Genomic DNA, 19,029 nt, shown 5'->3' with positions numbered 1-19,029 from the left:
GTCTTCAGGACTGGAGCCCAAACTTCCAGAAAATAAGAAATGTGGTGAGCAAGAACTGTACTTGCATTACACAATTTACAGGTAAGTAATTTTGATTCAAAAGACCAAGAAAAATGTATAAAGTAAAATAGACTAATTCATGAAACGGCATTTAAATGATAGACTTTTTCATATAAGAATATCCCTAAAAAAGATAGTTTCCTGTGTAAATGTAATTGTTCTTTCAGCATTGTCATTTTCAATGCACACTGATTTCTCTGTTTTTAATTCTTGTTTCAGAGTCGGGGCTAGTGCTTACGAACAAGTTGTCATCAAGCGCTAGAATGGAACTTGCTCTCTGTGGAATAGTTTTGGAATCAATATTTTTACTTCATGTTGTACTTCCAGTCGCTGTCAACGCAGTGCTACAAAGAATTAACTGGAGAATAGTTGAACTCTATGAATAGACCAGTCATCACTGAACTGAATAATTTGAGAGTGCCTCATACTTCAGCAAGGGTGTAGTTCTTTGACATTTACCTTATGCTTGAATTGTGTGCTTCTTCCATACTGTTGTTAGAATGTCAACTCTTTCCTCACTAGGTGAAACTGCAAACATATTTATCCAGGTCTGTGGTATTTCTCAATGTTTACATAGAAATTCATGGTCAGTAACATTATGCTCTCGTTTTCGAACTTTAGTATGTGATGAGTATAGCAACACTGATTTTAACTTGCCAGACTTCAGGAAATCCTGTTCAAAATATATGCATAGTTCTTAGACGATAGATCTTTATAACCTTCTGTAATGTTTCTCTGTACACTGTATTAGTAGGTCCGAATTTTAACAAATTTGAAATTATGGAATTGGGGGTTCAGAAGAGTATCCACAATGTCTGTGGTGTGTTCATTAAAACAGTAGTACTGCTTTAGGTAAGCAGGCATTTAAAAAGCTGGCGTTTATTCCAGTGTACAAATGCAAAAAGGAAGTAATCTAGTTGAATTTGAAGGACTTTAGTGCCCCTGGGTGCAGTAATTCTAGTTGCGTTTTAGGTAGGTAAAGTAGGTAGATAAGGCTGCCTGATTTAACATCAATCTTAAACTCTTACCTTTTTAGAGCATATAACACAGTCCACCAAAAGAGTCTCAGTACCCCAGGACACAATTTGACCTGGTTTGAAATGATCATGGATGCGTTCTAAAAAGTGACATACTATTTTTTTTTTAAATAACATTTTGTTCTTCACCTTTTACCTTTTTCATTTTCAAATTGAAAGGTCTGCCTGTCACTTTGTTTTTAACATGCTTGCAAACATTGTCTTTCTTAGGCTGTCTCCCACTTTTTCAACAGCCTCCAGACCTGGAAACAGAAAATCTTTGCGAATAATTACATTAGCAAATGCGCTCAGCGAAATGCTGCATTTTCCTGCTTATAGAAGGTGAAACAAAAACGCAACCTTTTACTTGCACCTTTTTGCATTTATAGAACAGCAATTCCTTTCCTCCTAAGGGACAACTTCCTGTTTTAAGGGGAATGTCACACAGTGGATGGCAGCCTAAGTAGGAAAATCATTACAAAAAGTTGAAACTATGAGAAATGATATACATTTCTCAATGGTCAACCTGGAATACGTTAAACCTTAGTACTACAGAACATATGAATTTTGAAAAAATATACAACTCTTTAATGGGCTGAAGTGCCAAAGTATTTTGTGATTACTGAACATAAGAAGTAGCTGCCTGACTAAAGAAAATTAAAATAAAAAACAGGAAACCCACAGACATGTGCCATTATACTCGGTGATAGAATAAATTAACTTATCAGTGCCTTGAACGTATATTCACTAAAGGTAGCGCTGGTTAAAATGGATAGGAAGTGAATAGAGTTCAGCAAAAAATAAGTGATGCAGAAAAAAATATGAAAACAATCTCAAACATAATTGTGACAGAAGCCATATTTTATTTTCTGTTTTCTTTACATTTTGATGCACTATGATAACGCCCGACAAGGAAAAATAATACCTACAAGCAAATTTGAGTTTCTTTAGGAACTCACTTAGAAATTGCAGAATTATCCTATCAAGAAGCTTAAGACTATTCTTTGATTATGCATCATTAATTATTGTATGTGGCTAGAAAGTAGCCAATATAACTTCTGTGCTTACAAATGTATGGTGGAAGGATTCAGTTTGAAACTGCATAACCTACAGAGATTATTTTTGTTATCACTAAATTGACCTGTTATTCTAATGAAAGGTAGCTTTACTGTTCATTATAAAAGTGTTCCTACTATTTTGGTTAGCAAAAGGTTTTCATTTTAAATGATTTCTTAATAGATCATAAATAATTTAGATAAATGTCACAGTTCTGCTTTAGGTCTCATATGGATAAAGGCCTATATTCCTGAAAAATGTCCTTTAGAGTGCTGAAGGTTCTTGTTTGTTTGGCAGGATCCATACAAAATAAGAGTAGCCAGAACATAAACTAAAGATAGAGTAGAAAAAAAGTTGGCAATTGCAAACTGTACTTGCTAATTGCACATTTTCATCTGGCTCCTTCAGTAAAAGTTACAGGTTAGTGAGGTCAGAAATTATATATAGTGTTTTATTGTTCATGCAAGTTAAATATATTTTGTGCTAATGTAAGGAGTAGGAAAAAAGGAAATCTTAAAGCCTAGTGCCATTTTTGTAGGAATGGAACAGTGCAATATATGTAGTGCACACCACAACATATATTGTCTTAAAGAAAGCCTCTCCATTTCTCTATTTGAATATTTGAGAAAAATATTTTTCTACTATTTCTCAATCCTGTTAAAATATTTTACTCTTATGTGTTTTAAAGTGGGTTATATTGTATGGAAACGGTTTCTAAAAATAAAATGTCCAAATTCATTAACATAAAACATTACATATCCTTTTATAACATGAAGGCATATAGGCTACAGTTCAGACATGGTTAGCTGCAATGGCTTAGTTATTTTTATGTTAGTTTTATCTGAAGTATTGGTTTTAAGTTTATAGTTATATACCAGTCATCTTGTGAAGGACAAGTGATTTATACGGTAAAGCTAAATGAAAGAGCCTGTGTGTTTTATTTTTCATCCATGCAACTCGACATGTGCATCTATCCTTAAAAGCCAGTGTGGTCCCACATGGCCTTTGGTTATGGCATTATGTAAATTTTGATTGGTTGTTAATTGTTGTGAATGTGTATTGTTTGACAGGTGTGCTGGCAATTCCCTCTATTCCTTAACATATTTTATCCTTTTGAAAGACATGGGGCCTGATTACGACCTAGTGGATGGGATACTCCATCACAAATGTGACGGATATCCAGCCCGCCGTTTTACAAGTTCCATAGGATATAATGGAACTTGTAATAGGGTGGACTGAATATCCGTCACGTTTGTGAGGAGTATCCCATCTGCCAAGGTCGTAATCAGGCCCACAGTCTATCGATTAGACATGATAGAGAATTCTTGGTATAACCACTTGCAGTGCTCTGGTTGAAGCAATACTGATCGGAGACCTGGACTTTTTCATTAATCAGTCATTTGAATTAACATTTCATAATGCTATGTCCTAGAAATTCAAGTTACCAACATTTGTATATGAAGCACTTCTTCTGTCTTCTAAAAATATATGGGTGCTTTTTAGATTAAACCCCGCTGTTGAACATGTTAAGTAATTATGCTTGCTGTTGAACAATATTTAACTTGAAAATCAGTAATTAGGAGTTTGCGTAACGAAATGCCTTAATCTCCCCACCATTTATTTTGCCTTTTCTAGTGCATTAGGAAACATTCCTTTAAATAATGCATTTACAGTAATATCCTTAATCTGCTGTTGAATGTATCTGCTTGTGGTTACGTTTTGTGCATTGTAAGATCCAACCAGAGAAATAAAACTGCGTATTATTGCCTACCAGAAAAGTCAAAAAAATGTAAAGGTGTTATTTGAGTAATATGTTCTAAATTATATCTATTACTCATGCTTCAAAAATCCAGGGATAAACATTACTCTTAACAACTCCTTTTGTTGTGGGGTTAAATTGAGAATATTTAAGTTCCATCAATTTGTGTTAAATAAAACAAAAGACTGAGCACCACTGGGATAAGCATAATAGAATTTGCAAAGATTGCACACAGTGCTGATTCAAGCTCAGGATTTTCCCCTGGAGTAAATCACCAAGCAGTAGAGGAGTGGCTATGTGATATTCACTAAGAAACATAAGCTTTTTTTGCTGCTGAAAGTTATCTCAGCATTATTTGTATTAGTAACACTTTTACTGGCAGAGAAATTTATGTCTCAAAGTGTGGTCATCAGATGCATGTTTTGTTTTACTTGGAATGGTACCGTCTGCTTGATTCAGGTTTATGTAAACATTTCTCAGATATCATCCAACAGAACAAACTGCTTAAAAGGTGTACTGGTTTGTTGCAATTGCTATGAAAACATTGTTCTTGGACACACAACTTCTTATATGAAAGGCTGTCATGGAAAGGCTCAAAAGGGTTATCCTGCCCAGTGTACCTCCAGCCCCTATCTGGAACCTCAATATAGTACTTGTCTCCCAGGCCCTCCTTGACCCTCTCCACTTGTGGTGCCCTATTTGGTCCCTGTCATTGGAAGGTTGCCTTTATTGTTGCTCTCATGTCTTTAAGACATGTCGGCGAGCTCCAGGCATTTACTCTGGAAGAACCTTTCTTCCACGCTCATAATGAGTCGTCCGTAGGACTAACCTAAAGTTTCTGCCAAAGCTGGTATTCCCCTTCCATCTTAATCAAACCGTAGACCTACCAGTTTTCTTCCCATAGGTGGAGTATGATAAGAACATCCTAAGTAATACCTGGCCATTCCTCAGGTAATATTGGAAAGCCGGAAGTATTGTGTTTTTGTTTGTGTCCTAAAGCTAGAACCCCTGATATGAGAGCAAAGATGTGAGAGGCCATTGTTTTATTTTATTCACTTCACGATGCACATAATCAAAATTTTAGTTTTACAGAAGCTGGGTGAAAAGTGGTGCATTTCCTAAACGTAGAAAATACCAAATGTTACCAGATCTAAAAGCTAACAACAGAAAACTGTGATAGATGATTAAAATGCTGCATGTGTTCCTCTCTACATTAGTTAGCAAATGGGGAATAACTACCTTAGTGTAGGCAAGATGTTTAATAGCTAAAGTTGCCAACGGTTGACAGGAAAAGTTGAATCCAGCAACCTCCAAGCAAAAATTGAGAGAACGTACTAATAAAGGGGATGATCATTAGTTGAACATTGCATACAGCACTAAAATTCCACAGTGTCGCAGTCATCCATAACTTTAAGTTGTCTAACTTTTTGGATAAAAAAATAAAATTACCTGTTTAGTTTCTCCAGTTTATGAAGGCATAGAAAATGAATGCTGTATATGAACATTGAATGCTTTTGAACATTTAGCAAAAACTGTCACAATTATGTGCCTCTGAAATAATAATTTAAAACGCTTAACATTTTTTAAACAGTCAGTGCTTTTGGAATCTGTATATATAACTGGATTATTTTACATTGAAGCAGCTTTTCTATTTAACCCGTATTTCGGATTCCCTAATCTTGTATTCAAAGCAGATAGTGCCCCTGTAATGTTTATTTAATACTTATGTTGAAACTTAGATATAAAAGTGCTTTTTTGTACCAGCTCTTGTTCTGTTCGCAATAATTTTCTTGTAAAATGTATCTCACATTTGAATATATATATGTGTGTGTATATATATATATATATATATATATATATATATATATATATATATATATATATATATACACATACATATATATGTGTGTGTATATGTTTGTGTGTGTATATATATATATATATATATATATATATGTATGGTCAAGACCCATCCACTGCACAACATACCTCTTGTATTAAACGTTTGGATCCAGGTTTCTATTACAATTCAAGGAACATGTTTGGTATCTAAAAAATAAGAACCTACTACTAGCTGGGTTGTTACCTTCTGAAAGTGAGCAATGGTAGTAAACGATCCATCTGACATGTCGATGTTGAGCTCTTGGATGTTAATGTAGCAAAAGTACGGGTAATATGCTTTTAGAACGAAGAGAGAATTTCCTGTATATAAGCTAAGCACTTGAGAAAATTCTATCAGGTCTGCCTGTGGGCCTGAACATCATCAACCTGAGGTTATGGTGGTGCTCTAATAAAGAAGGAGGCATGAACTCTGTCTTTATTTTATGTTTCACTTTAATTTAGCAAACTGCACGTTAACTCTGACTGGCTAGTTCATTGTGTACTTGTTTATCGGGATACTGTAACTTGCTTTATGAAGTGATTCCATGAGTAATATATTTGTACTTGGAGAATGACCTTCACAGTTGCACATACTGTATGTTTGCCTCACTGTACACTATACTTAATAATTCCAAGAAAACTGACAATGACATTTTTTAGAAATTTCTTTTTTATTGTAAAGTATTTGTAATAACGTGTATGTGATGTATTTTGTATGTTCAATAAAATTAAAGTCTTATGAAAACTGGAAAGACAACCACTGATTTATTTATGTGGACAGGGGTGAAAATGCCTGTATGAGTGGGGGCGGCAAAAAGTGTCCCTGTTCATGCTGAATCAGTAAATTAAATAAAACAAAAATAGTTCTATTTTGATACAGGGTTAAGTAAGGACATGCCCCTTTTTTAAAGTGTGGACACTTTTACTCAAACAACTTTGACAAGTTAAGGTTTAGTTGGAAAAATCCCAAATGTTCACTTGTCTCTGCATACACTTTCTTTCAAGAGTATGGACGAGTGCCATAGACTGACAAAACTGGCAACGTTTCTCCAGCCAGATAACGCCCTCTCATATCCATGCATCCCAGAATTCTTAGTGGCACTGACGCATATAAGCTAACTAGCTAGGGCAAGATTCCGTAAGCTAGGTTTGAAAGGTCAGAAATCTACTTCAGTAGGTTTTAGTTTTCTGACTTTCAGCATACTGAAAAGGAATCCCAAGAGAACTCCGTGAAACGTAGGACAGTTTATATTAGAACTCCACTTTCCCAGAATGTAGTCCTGAGATTTTCCCTAGGTGACAAATCTCCATATTTAAATAATTCCTTAGGGAGCTAATCGGAATTTAAAAATATTTTTTGTTTTGCAAACTGGATCGCTAAAGCCGACGAAAAGGACAACCCCCTCTATATTCATCATTGATGTGACATCAGTCTTAGTACAGCAGATAGGCCACTTCACTTCTCGAAAGTAAACTGGAGTGCCAGAGGAAAGTATCTATGCTATATCAATATCATAAATTAATGGAGTTGCTCTTATACCAAAAACAGACATACCACAAAAATGTCTTTCTTTGCAAGGGGGTGGGACAGTCAATGTGTCTATTGGCCCCTGTAGTATTTAATGTATTTTTGTCAGCTTTGAACGAGTTGTGGGTTCTTTAATTAAGACACTGATGATATGCCATTGAGATGCCATACTCCTATGGTACTTCAGCAGTTAATTAAATACATTCAGCACTATTGCAACTAAACATTTTCTTATGGTCAATACTAAGAACATCATAGAACAAGGGTTGGCAGAAGTGTATGAGGTATAAGAAGAAACCAATAGGCGTAGTCCATGAACGGAGTTATTCCGATGGATACTTCTACTTGCAGATTTCTACTTTTGAATATTCCAGGCACAACAGTTTATCTGAAAAACTTTAACAGTTCTCTGGCAACAGTAGGTGGTGTTGACTCTGTCTTAACATCAGATGTGGAGCCATGATGATGTCAGCGGAGCCATAAGTGCACCAGGATCGCTGCCATAATGTTTTTCCATGCCCATAGATGTGATTTAGAGCTTCGCTCTCCTTGTGAGGAGATTCTCTCATTAACAAACATTTCTTAATGGTGCAGTAGGCACAATGTCACCACCTATACGTTCAGGGTTTAAGCCTTGTCGAAATTGTGATGTCCATAACATACCCACAAAACAACTGTCTGTGGTGCCTCAGTTCGACCTCTGTCAATAGATGCACCATAAGGCCATCAAGGAGCATCAGTTGAAACACTTCATGCTTCACTCTAATGAAGGTCACAAGAGCCTTCGGCGAACGAGGTTACAGTCAAGATTACAAGCAAGGCTCAGCTATTTCAAGATCATCTCCCTTGAGTACGTCTTCACGAGAGGAAAAAAAGAAAATTACAAGAAGTACACATTTGGATCTGGCACCATCTCCTCCACCCCTATCAACACCTACTCCTCCACCTCTTCTCTCCTTGGTATACATCTTAACCAGCACTGGGAGCAAATCCGCTGGCTTCATGTAGGCCATGAGGCACCTTTCTAAGCATACAGATTCAGTCCCTGGCTCAGGTTTTACTGGCACTGGACTTGAAAGCCTGGATGGTGTTGATACGAGTTGTAGGGCTCCTACTTATCAGTTTACATTACTTCCTTTGGGTTGGCTTCAGTACCACAAGATGTTCCAAAGGTGATGGTAGTGGTAGCTTCTCACCTTAGACTAGCGGGCTTGCAGTATACTCCTATCTGGATGAATGGTTCATCTAAGCTAGTTCATTCAAGCTGGTGTCTCACCATCTCCCCTCAACAGGTTTGCTGCTGTACAACTTGGTATTTTCAATTACCACACATCTCTACTAGACCCCTCCAAACGCCTCCTGTCCTTGGGCAGTACTGTGTATCACCATGCTCCAAGCCTTCCCTTCTGCACAGATGCTCTAAGGCAGCCAAAACCTGTTTCCAGTGTTTTGGTTGAGAGATCAGGAACCAGAAGGCTTGACTGACTCCATTGTGATCTCCAGGGATACTGAATCCATTGTAATCTGCAACTGCAGTGGTTGCATTAACCAACTGACTTGAGTAGAGCTTAACACTAGGCGATAGCACATGCTCTTGATAACCTCTGGAGGGTCACCAACCAAGCACATAGGTTAGTTCTAGGCAAAAAGATGGCAAAAGGTGTTGACTCCAAAATGGGGGGAAAGGAGTCATGACTCCAGACCCAAGCACTTCACAGCCTCAAAGTTGATAGCAAAAAACATTTAGACTTTCGATGTACATTGGACCTCTTCAAATAGAGTTCAGTTAGTAGAAGCAACCATTTTCCTAACTGTAGCGCAAAGAAGCTAACACAGGGGTGCCACAGGGAGAGCAGCAGCGTCTCATAGGGCACAAAAGTGGAGAAAACTCATCACTTCCTTCTTTCAGAATTCACTGGTGCCATGACTTTGACAGTCCCCTCACAGGTACTGCGACCTTGAAGATGCCACTTCCAGAAGCACTGTCTAAAACAGCACTTGAATATTTGAAGAGGCCCCACCTTGAATAACCCCACAGTCGCTGTCACAGAGGCAGAACACTTCCCCATCACCCTCTGGACTCCTGTGTATAATGATACATGCATTGTCTGTCACAGTCCAGTAAATGTTAACCTGCTCACCTCTTGTCGAATCCCAGTCTTCATGTAACCACTCCATTAGGTACCCATGCATCATTTAACGTTAACTCGATGCATTGTTTCTGATTGCTGTGGTTACCAAGTACATGGAAAATCAATGTCAATAAAATATGTTCCTGACCCTATCAAGCGGCCCTTTTCTCAATCCTGCTTCTACTGGTGTTCCTCTCAGTCTTTGCCACACCTCCCTGTGTCTATAGGAATATACGTGTGTTTGTTTATATGGGTACACACCCCAAGGACTATATCTCACAGTCAATCCTGGATAGTAACAGTAAAGACTCCAGGGGCAGGAGGTGTTTTAAACTCGAGACTGTGGCCACCGGTACCAGCCACTGCTTGGACGTATGTAACCCAGTGTCGTCATTACTTAAGCCTTTTTTTGTATACAACAACAAAGAAAGACCAAAAATAGACACTATGACGAGTCCAGATTGGTCACTAGAACAACATTGATAGGTTATGATATGGCTCACAAAAAGCCACGGTGGAAAGACCCTAGACTATTGAAAAAGTGTACATCAAGTGTTTTTTTTTACATAATTGCATCACCCATTTTGTTCATCTATCTAATGTTTGAAAGTTGAGGGCCCAGCATTTAAGTGAAGGTAGCATAAATATGGGCTAAGGTAGCCCACTGGCCTAATGTGTCCTCAGCAAAGATCTGTGTGGCAGCAAGGATTACATGTTTGATTCCCAGAGTGGCTAGCTTGGCCTTTCATCATCCAGGGTGATAACACGTGAGCCTTTGAATGCTATATCACACCATCACTGCATGGAAGAGACAGGCCTTCACTGAACTAACATACTGAGCTGAGACCACCACTATCCCAGTTAGAACTTACAGAACTCAGTGGAAGGGGTGCCACAGCTTCATGACACCATACAGAAGGCAAAAGTGTGCAAAACAAACGGTTGGAAGATAATATATGTGTTATATCTTGTGTCTGTCTCCTGGTCCCTTCCTTGTCCTGGAGTCCTGTCTTGTCATGGTTTTTTGTGTGATGCCATGTGGTTCCTCAGGATTTTGTATGTCAGCTAAAAACAGGAGAAGCTTGACTGATCACCTACGTTCTGTACTGATTTACATAGTAATAAATGCTTTAACATGTGTTTTTGCCTGCCTCATGTGCTGTGCATCAGTCTCTTTTCGTCAGATCACCTGTTATCAGGGCCACTAGAAATATGCAGCAAATGGCGAGCAAAAGTATTTGGCAGCGGTGCCTGAATTAAGTGGCTAGAGAGTACAAATTATGCTGCTTAATGCTGCACATTCATTGGCAACATTATTTTGCTGTTTTGTCATTTAACATACAATAATACGGCCTGAGCAAAGATTTCTCCTTGGTAGTACCACTTTAACACATGACCACAAGAGTCAGCAACTAAAAAGTGACCAGATATCCTCTGCAAAGGATCTGCCTCTCTGCAGAATATGCCAGTCACAGAACAGTCACCTTCCTCTTACTAACGTGCACCAAGAGGAGACACTGCATGCTTAATGTGGGCCACATAAATGATTGGCATAATTTTATTATTATTTTTATTGAATTAGTTTTGTGATGAAGTTCTGAAGATGAATGCATCTTTGGTTGCACTATGTATATATGATGCAGTCTAGGTTTCCAATACAGGAGTTAATATTTTTTCTAAAGTAAACAGAATATTGTATTCGATATTACAATTCATACAGAGCTGCTTGCCAGCTGGAAAAGGTCTGTGTGATTTCTCATTTATGGCTGTGCCACGCAACCAAACTGTGTCAAAACCCTAAAGGGGAACAAGCATCAGCGTGATATAACACAAGACACCACCACTGCATTATCCAGTGCTACGACAGTGACGTGGACAGTGGCCACCCTTGGCTAGATCAAATCCACATCCTGGTCTGCAGGCATATTTTGAATGCAAATCTTTTTCCAGCACATAATTGGGCACCATGAGATGTGCTTGTCAAATTATTTTCAGGGAAGCAGGAAGTTGGGCTTATGTGCCCCATAGCACTCATTGTCCGATTTACAGTTATTTGCATGTATATGGTTCAACTTTCTTGTGTAAATGGCTTGAGTTTCGAAAGTGGAATATGAATTTGAGCTTATAACTCAATTTACACACACAATCTAACACCTGTATTATGTCACGTGCAGGTTGGAGTAAATCTGCTCTCATGGGTGTGGAGTGTGCGATTCTCATTGGGGATGGCATAGAGAGTTTGTGCACACTGACAAATGTATGAATTAGTAACTACTCACAATTATTTTCAGCATAGAAAAGTTTAAAGACTTACTGTTGTTACTGACAGGAGTAAGTACTTTTTCAGTAACAGAATGAAGGGAAACATCCCTAAAATTTAATGAGTTCTAGGAGATGTGGCTTCTCCATCAGGAAAAACGTTTTCCTGGTGAAAAATGGGGTGAAGTTAGAAAAGATAAATGTCTTAACAATCATTTGTTTCTCATATGAAATTGTTATCCATGAGCAGTTATGTATGTGTAGCTGCTTACGATTGGGAGTACTTCTGAAGTGTTGTGACTGTTGCAGGCTCCCAGGATTACTTCTGGAATTCTTCAAAAATGTCAAAATCTGAATTGAAAATCTCCCCATTAATGTAGGAGTGAACTTAAGACTATAGGTTTTCTTAGTGAATTTGGCATTTTGTGTCTGGAAAAATCACCCACTGAACATAACTGAAGGGAGCCATGACTCTCGAGGCAGAGTGGCAGCCCAATGCCCTCTCATCCCAGTGAAAATGTATGTTACTTCATTAGCTCCTGTAATTCTAACTTACCATTTAAAATTAAGCAGGTGATTTGTGGTCAGGCAGTCTCCATTTGCTTGTGTACACAGACCTTTGGCCTAATTTGCTAGTTGCATGTCTTTGCATTCTGAAATAGTCATCTGAGGCTCGGGCTACAAAGCCATTGCTGCTTCATAGCATCCTCAAGTAATTTCTTTTCAAATGCTTTGAACACTAGATTTTTTTACTTGCTGGAAATGCTTGCTTTGTGAATCTGTCGTATTATAGGTATATGTTGAGTTTATTATAACACTTTATTGCATGTCATTATAGAACACGCATGTCCATTGGAGGACTGGGAAGGCAGGATCCATGCCAGACTTTCAGAGTAACCACTGTATAAAAAAGTTTAATAGAAATTATTTTTACATAATTTATCTTATGTGGGTATCAAGAAACTCAGACATGATTCTGGACCTGCCTTGGATTCCCAAGAAAAACATACATTTGAATCCTTTTCATAGCCTGAAAAAAATGTCAATAAACCAGCTCTGTAGGAGCTTCACTGGGCACCACTGGCATAGGAGAAAAAACGAGCTCAGGCTTCCCAGTCTACTCTGGGTGGTCCAGATGCCATTGCCAAGACTTCACATTTTGAGTAGCCACCCCAGCAAAGATAATCCTCACTTTAAAACCATCAGCCAGTGCACAAATGTATGCACTGAAAAGGCATCATCAAGGACCAGTAGATTCAGATTCACATCTGTTCTACAAAGTCCAGTCCTAAACCGAGGGCTGTCATGAGACTATTAACCCAAGGCAGTGCTTTGAATGAATACAGAGTACCATCCCTTCTGTATTTCCATTTAAAACACCGACCCAAGGTCACAGATGTCACACCTCTGGAAACTACCCTGTCAGCCCATCTACCACTGAAGCTCTGTTTCACCAATCTGCACACATTTGAAGCCTCCTGTTCAGTTAAGCTGCCTTTTCTGTTATTCTCTTTGTATCCAGTCAATGTTTTCAAAAGTTAGGCTGGTATTGCCAATGTAGAGGAATAACTCCTTTAAAAGTTTAACACACAGAAATGTATGGCTGCACCCCCTTTTTTTTTTTTTTTTTGCTCTTACCTTTTTTGAGCCACCCTCATTCTCCAGGTTTAATGCCATGAAGGTGCCTCCTTGTCGCTTGTTTGGTGCTGTAAATGTTTAGGTAAACAAACTAGAAAGGGTTGTATCTCTAGGGTATCACAGCCAGTCTGTCGTCTTTTCTCCTGCAGCGACAGACCTGGGAGGGTTGCTGTTGCACCTGGCATACGTCCTCTACACTCCAAACCAAAACACACAGATAAGACATTGTCATTTACAATGCCAGTGGGTCTAACTCTCACAAATGTGAGACATATTGCATTGCAAATGCTTGTTTAAAAAAGATTTCAGGCATATAGAGGTTACTTCAATCCTGCCAAAATCCATTAGTCAATAAATAAAGCACAGAATCAATCAGGAACTCAGTAAAGTTCAGATCAGCAAAATGCAGAGCATAAATGAGAGAGAAATCTGGCATAGATTTGCCTTCTAAGGTAAGGGAAATGGACTCTCTCTCACAGCAAGAAATCACACTTATTTTTAGGATTCTGAACAAAGAATTGCATGCATTCAATACAGTAGTACAGGTTTCACAATTTAGACAAGGCGAAAGAGACACATTCCAAATAAATACATTCCTTAGATTCCTTATAATGACCTGCAGCATTAATGGCTAATCTCTCTACCAGAGTTGACAGCTTTCTAATTTTCACATTGTTTAGAGCTATTCCTACTGAAGATATAAAGGTACCAAATATATCGCCCAAAACTTGTGCAAAGGTGTGTTTGCTTCTTCTTAGATGTAATTTCTTGCTTTTAGATCGTTAGTATGATATATTCATGGAAAGACCAAGGCTGCATAGTAACTACCTACCCAGATGTGCTGCAAATGGAAATAAGCAGACTTACCATACACATAGTATATTCCCCTTATGCTCATTCAATGTCCTTTCAACACCTTGGTCTTTACTAGGTACTTCTGGTCGCATTCACTCCAACCCACTATTTCAACTGTCTTGTATTTGTTCCTGCTTGCACAGCTTCCCACTTTTCCCCAATCCCAGTTTAACCTCAGATGTAAGTCTTTTTTCCACCAATTTCCTTTCCTTCTTTTGATCCTTCCTTGACTCTCTACTGTGGCTTCTTTCTCTGTTCCTATGCTCTCATTAAGTTCATCTATAAAGATTATCTCAGCATGGTTCATTTTGCTTGGGAGCTCAAGTGCATCTGCGTTAGTTAAGTTAGAACGTAAAAGAGGCAAGAAGAATGTAACCATGTACTCTATTTTACTCAACCGTTTACATTTCAAATGTTTTGAGATGTGATTTGTCATACATTTGTACATTTTTGAAGCATTAGTGACAGGTGCCTTCTCTAAAGATAACTCATAGTCTGAAAACAACAACTTGATTAAGTCTTGATGATAGAACAGATTCAGGAACACATTCCATGAGAACACAGGACAACGGAAGATGGCAAAGCCCTTCTGCTGCAGAAGTAGGAAGATAAAAGCACATGAAGCAATTCTCTACATGAATCAACTTTTCTTATAAACAAGCCTTTGATAATAGACAGTGTACCCAAAAATATTTTCAGAATTTCACCTGTGTGAAATTATACCTACTGCTTTTTCTGGTTTAATCACAACTGTTTGATTTACTCTACTATGATTAGGAGAGACATCTCCCTCCAGCAGATAGAGATGCATCAGCAAGCCAACAACTGGAATTACTATGGCAGTACTTCTGCGCCACGTTAGTCCTGTTACAGATCAAAGCAAAAAGTCCTTTGTTTCAGTTCAGTCCAGTTCCTGTTAGTTACTTTTTACTATCCTATTGTCTCTGCGTTATCTCAAAATCTACAATGATAGAGCCCATCCAGTTGACATAGTGAACTAAGGTCCTCTATCTGTCAGCCTAAGTTAAATTGACTCAAATCTTTTCTTCAGCAAAGTTGTTTGCGTTCTTTGTCTCTTCAACTCTGAAAATAGTTTGAATCATCCTCACTCTTCAGGACGTAAGTCCAGTCAGAACCTGAGTACTTGCGGGAAGAGAAGGAATTTTCATGGTCCTACCTATCAGTACCTCATGGGGTTAGAGTCCTGTTCTCCTACATGGGGTACTTCGGGTGCTCATGAGTACCAGTGGAAGTGCATCTGGCCATTTGAGGGACATACATGCACACATTTTGGAAACTTTGCTTTGATTTCCCCGATTACCCCCTCTAGAACTCCTGAATTTTCCGGTGTGTAACTGCAGTGTAAACTCCAGTCAATGCCTAAGGCTGTGCACAGTACTTGCATCACCTAATCCTTAAGGTGACTGCCTTGATCTGATTTGAGATAAACTTGCATACCAAATGTTGGGATCCACTTCCGCAAGAGTAGTTTGGCCACTATTAGAAGATCACATCTCCTAGTTGGGTATTCCTCAACCCATGGGGACAATAAGCATACAATGACTAAGATACATCTCAGCTGGTTATAATGGAAAACTTCAGTAAGTCTATGTAGAATCCATTGAAAGGACCGAGTGACTCTTCTACGTGACTCATGGTTATAACAACTTTCCTTCCTGCATTCATTCTTTGGGGTACATTGTGGTGCTGACACAAGTTCTCAGTGACGGTACAGAAATAAGGGTGATGCAGATAATGTTTGAAGGTCTGTACCATCCCTTCTTTACGAACATGGGATGGGCCATGCATAGCTTGAGCAATAGCCGGTTGCATTGAATTGGACAGATCTGGTTTTCCTTTGCCTGAAACCTAAATAGTACTGGACTCCTTCACATCCTGTTTTCTCCCATTTTGCCTTTTCAATTACAGGGTTTTCATGCTCTCTTTCTCTCTCTCTCTCTCTCTCTTAGTTTATTAAAGTTCTGTAAGGTGTTTAACAACATATTAGGGACTGTCACATTTTCTCCATTACATGGTTCATTGAAGTCAAATGTACTGGACTCAAGTGCAATGTCTGGTGACTTAGGGCCATATTTATACTTTTTTTGACGCAAAACTGCGCTGGCGCAGTTTTGCGTCAAAAATAGTACTGCCGGTTAACGCCATTTTGGTGCGCCGTGTGGCTGTCAAATTTATACTTTGACGCACGGCGGTGCAAACCACAGGTGAGTCATTTTTTTTTAACGCACACCGCAGCGTTAAGTCGTAAAGCAAAACGACGTTAACGCGGCGGAAATGACTGTGGGTCGATTTACAATCCCGCAAACCGGATATGCAGCGTTTTTTTACTCAATAGCGTCAAAATTCCCCGCGAACACAGCCATTTCAGCAGAGAAGAGCCAAAATGGATCCCAGATGCCTCTACAGACCCCAGGAAGATGACAACAGACCAGGAACCAGCCAGGAGGACACACACAAGAACCAGGACACTTTTAAGAAGAAAAGGAAAGTGTTGCTTTAGTGCAGAGGAACAGGTAATTCTGGTTAAAGAGGTGACGGAACACCATCACCAACTGTTTGTCACCTCAAAGTTGCCAATCAGTAGGAGAGAGGCTATATGGCAACAAATTGTTGACAAGATTAACAGTGTGGCAGAAGTACGCAGAACAGTCATCGAGTGCAAGAAATGCTGGCATGACTGCAAGCTCAGGATCAAGGAAAAGATGGCCAGGAACAGGAAGGCAGCACTGCAGACTGGAGGTGGGAGTCCAGCACACCAGGAGGCCCTGGACCACATGGAGGAGATGGTCGCAGCCGTCTTCCCTGAGGCGATCGTCACAGGGATTCAAGGACAGGACAGCGCAGACTACCAGGAGACAACGCACATGCAGGGTAAGTCACATGGGGAATTATAATGCACTAATGTTAACCGTAAGCAGGGGGGCATACCGACCACAAAATGCATATGGAATTCATCATATACATGGAGTGGCATGGGTAAAGGGGTATGGCATGGGGGCATGGCCTGCACAGACAGAAGCTGGGGCACACCATTACACCACACCAACAACTGTCCCAAGGGGGACATGCTGCCATGCCAACGACGGAGCAAAGGTAAAGCCACACCAGGAGGGAACAGCACAACATCAAACTGACATCCTGGCACACATCAGCCACTATACCCCCTACATTAACTAGGGCCCAATTAACAACCTCTAGCCATACCGACAACTGGAATATAACAGTGACAACAGTTGTCACTACCACCTCCGCTCTGTGTGCAGCTCAAGTAGCCAATGGCAGTAACTTCCCCATGGATCATACACAGCAGAATTTGAGGGTTGATGATGACAACTCCAATAATCCCCCAAAACAAGACAAAGGCCCCAGTCCTGTCAATTGCGAATGCCCATAGTTGTCGCAAACATCAGCCAATGTCATCAACAGTAAGAGCTACACAGCACTAAGGACATACCCATGCTGCATATGTCAGGGTCCATCCTGTGCCTGGGTCACAATGTAACATCCCAAATGTCATACTGCTCAGACAACAGCATTGAGGGGGAGGACACATGTAACTGGTCACTTCAATACACCTGCACAGTCAGAGGAGGAAATAGGACACTGATACGATTATCAGGGCAATCCAATATACCACACATTCCCAACATCAGCTGTTCACATTACCAATGCCAACAACCAATTCGTGCTATAACAATGCTATGCATAGGATACGCTACATGTCAACTACATTTAAGTGGAGGTGAAAGATCAGAGACTGGGGCAGGTCCAGATTGTCAAGTGTGCTGCCAGTGCCATCAGAGCACCCACAGCCAGTGAAAGGCCTCACCATGAGAATGGATGTAGACGGAGGGTTGAGTAGGACAAGTAGGTGGCAATTCACTATTTGGCCAGAACAAACACCTAGAGGAGATGATGCCGACAAGTCTAATAACTTACCACAATACATGTGACATGCAGGTGGGCCATAATCCTGGGAGAATGCCCATCTGAAAGACTGGAGCAATAAACACGAAACAAGATCACAATGTGAATTCATCACAAGGCATGTCACATCACTAATGCCACAACACACACACACTAATTGTACCCCATTTCATTGCAGAGGAAGATGGATCTCCTGCGGATATGCCTGTCCCAGAATACCCTGATGACATTGTGGTAAATAATTTAAAATACCTCTGAATTTGCCTTGTAAGTTAAATAAATAATAAAAAAGGAAAGAGACTGGGTCCGAGATGTAGAGAATAATCGGGATTTATTCAATAACTCGAGTTAAGGGAGAGCTCCTTCACCAAGCGGGTTAGGGAGTAGTCTGTCTTACTTCGCGCAGCATAGAGCTTTTATACATTTTTCTACTACATGCAAACAAATGGCAGAGGTTCAATCATTTTCCACTAGTTAGGTATAAAAACATTTGTATGCCTCAGGGGAGAGGAGTGGGAGATTGCTTACAAACAAAAATGTGCAAACAGCTGAAGCGTATAATAGTGTGTAGTAAATGGCAGGTATGACCTTGTTCCAATTGCAGGTTATTCCGTGGAAATTAGTTTTTCTCAAAATTGGCTTAACCGCAGGTATGTGGCCGGTCTGGTATTCGGCCTTAGGCATATTACACGATGTAGCTGCTTTCAAGCTGCATCTTTTTCTGCCTATTTCCTCTGCGACTGGGTGTTTAAAACACTCACAAAATGGATGCCGTATTCAATATGGTTGTCCTGATGTCAAATGAACAGTGGTTGCACGAAGGGTGAGAAACTATTTTTCCACATTCCCTCCTTGCACCAGAGTGCAACCATTGTCCTCTATTTCGATGGCCATAAG

The 19,029-nt window shown here is 39.6% G+C and overlaps 1 protein-coding gene across 1 annotated transcript in view; it reads left to right on the top strand.

Moving 5' to 3' along the window:
* The window catches only part of EEIG2 (EEIG family member 2), a 290,983-nt gene extending 285,331 nt beyond the window's left edge, over nt 1-5,652 (top strand). The window contains exon 11 of the mRNA XM_069232405.1: nt 280-5,652. Within this exon, the coding sequence (XP_069088506.1) occupies nt 280-322 (43 nt within the window). The 3' untranslated portion in view covers nt 323-5,652. The remainder of the gene's footprint in view (nt 1-279) is intronic.
* The last annotated feature ends 13,377 nt before the right edge of the window (nt 5,653-19,029 follow it).

This window comes from Pleurodeles waltl, chromosome 4_2 (assembly GCF_031143425.1).
Source record: "Pleurodeles waltl isolate 20211129_DDA chromosome 4_2, aPleWal1.hap1.20221129, whole genome shotgun sequence".
Taxonomy (NCBI): domain Eukaryota; kingdom Metazoa; phylum Chordata; class Amphibia; order Caudata; family Salamandridae; genus Pleurodeles; species Pleurodeles waltl.
Note: the sequence above shows the minus strand (reverse complement) of the source record. Positions and strands in the feature narration are given on the sequence as shown.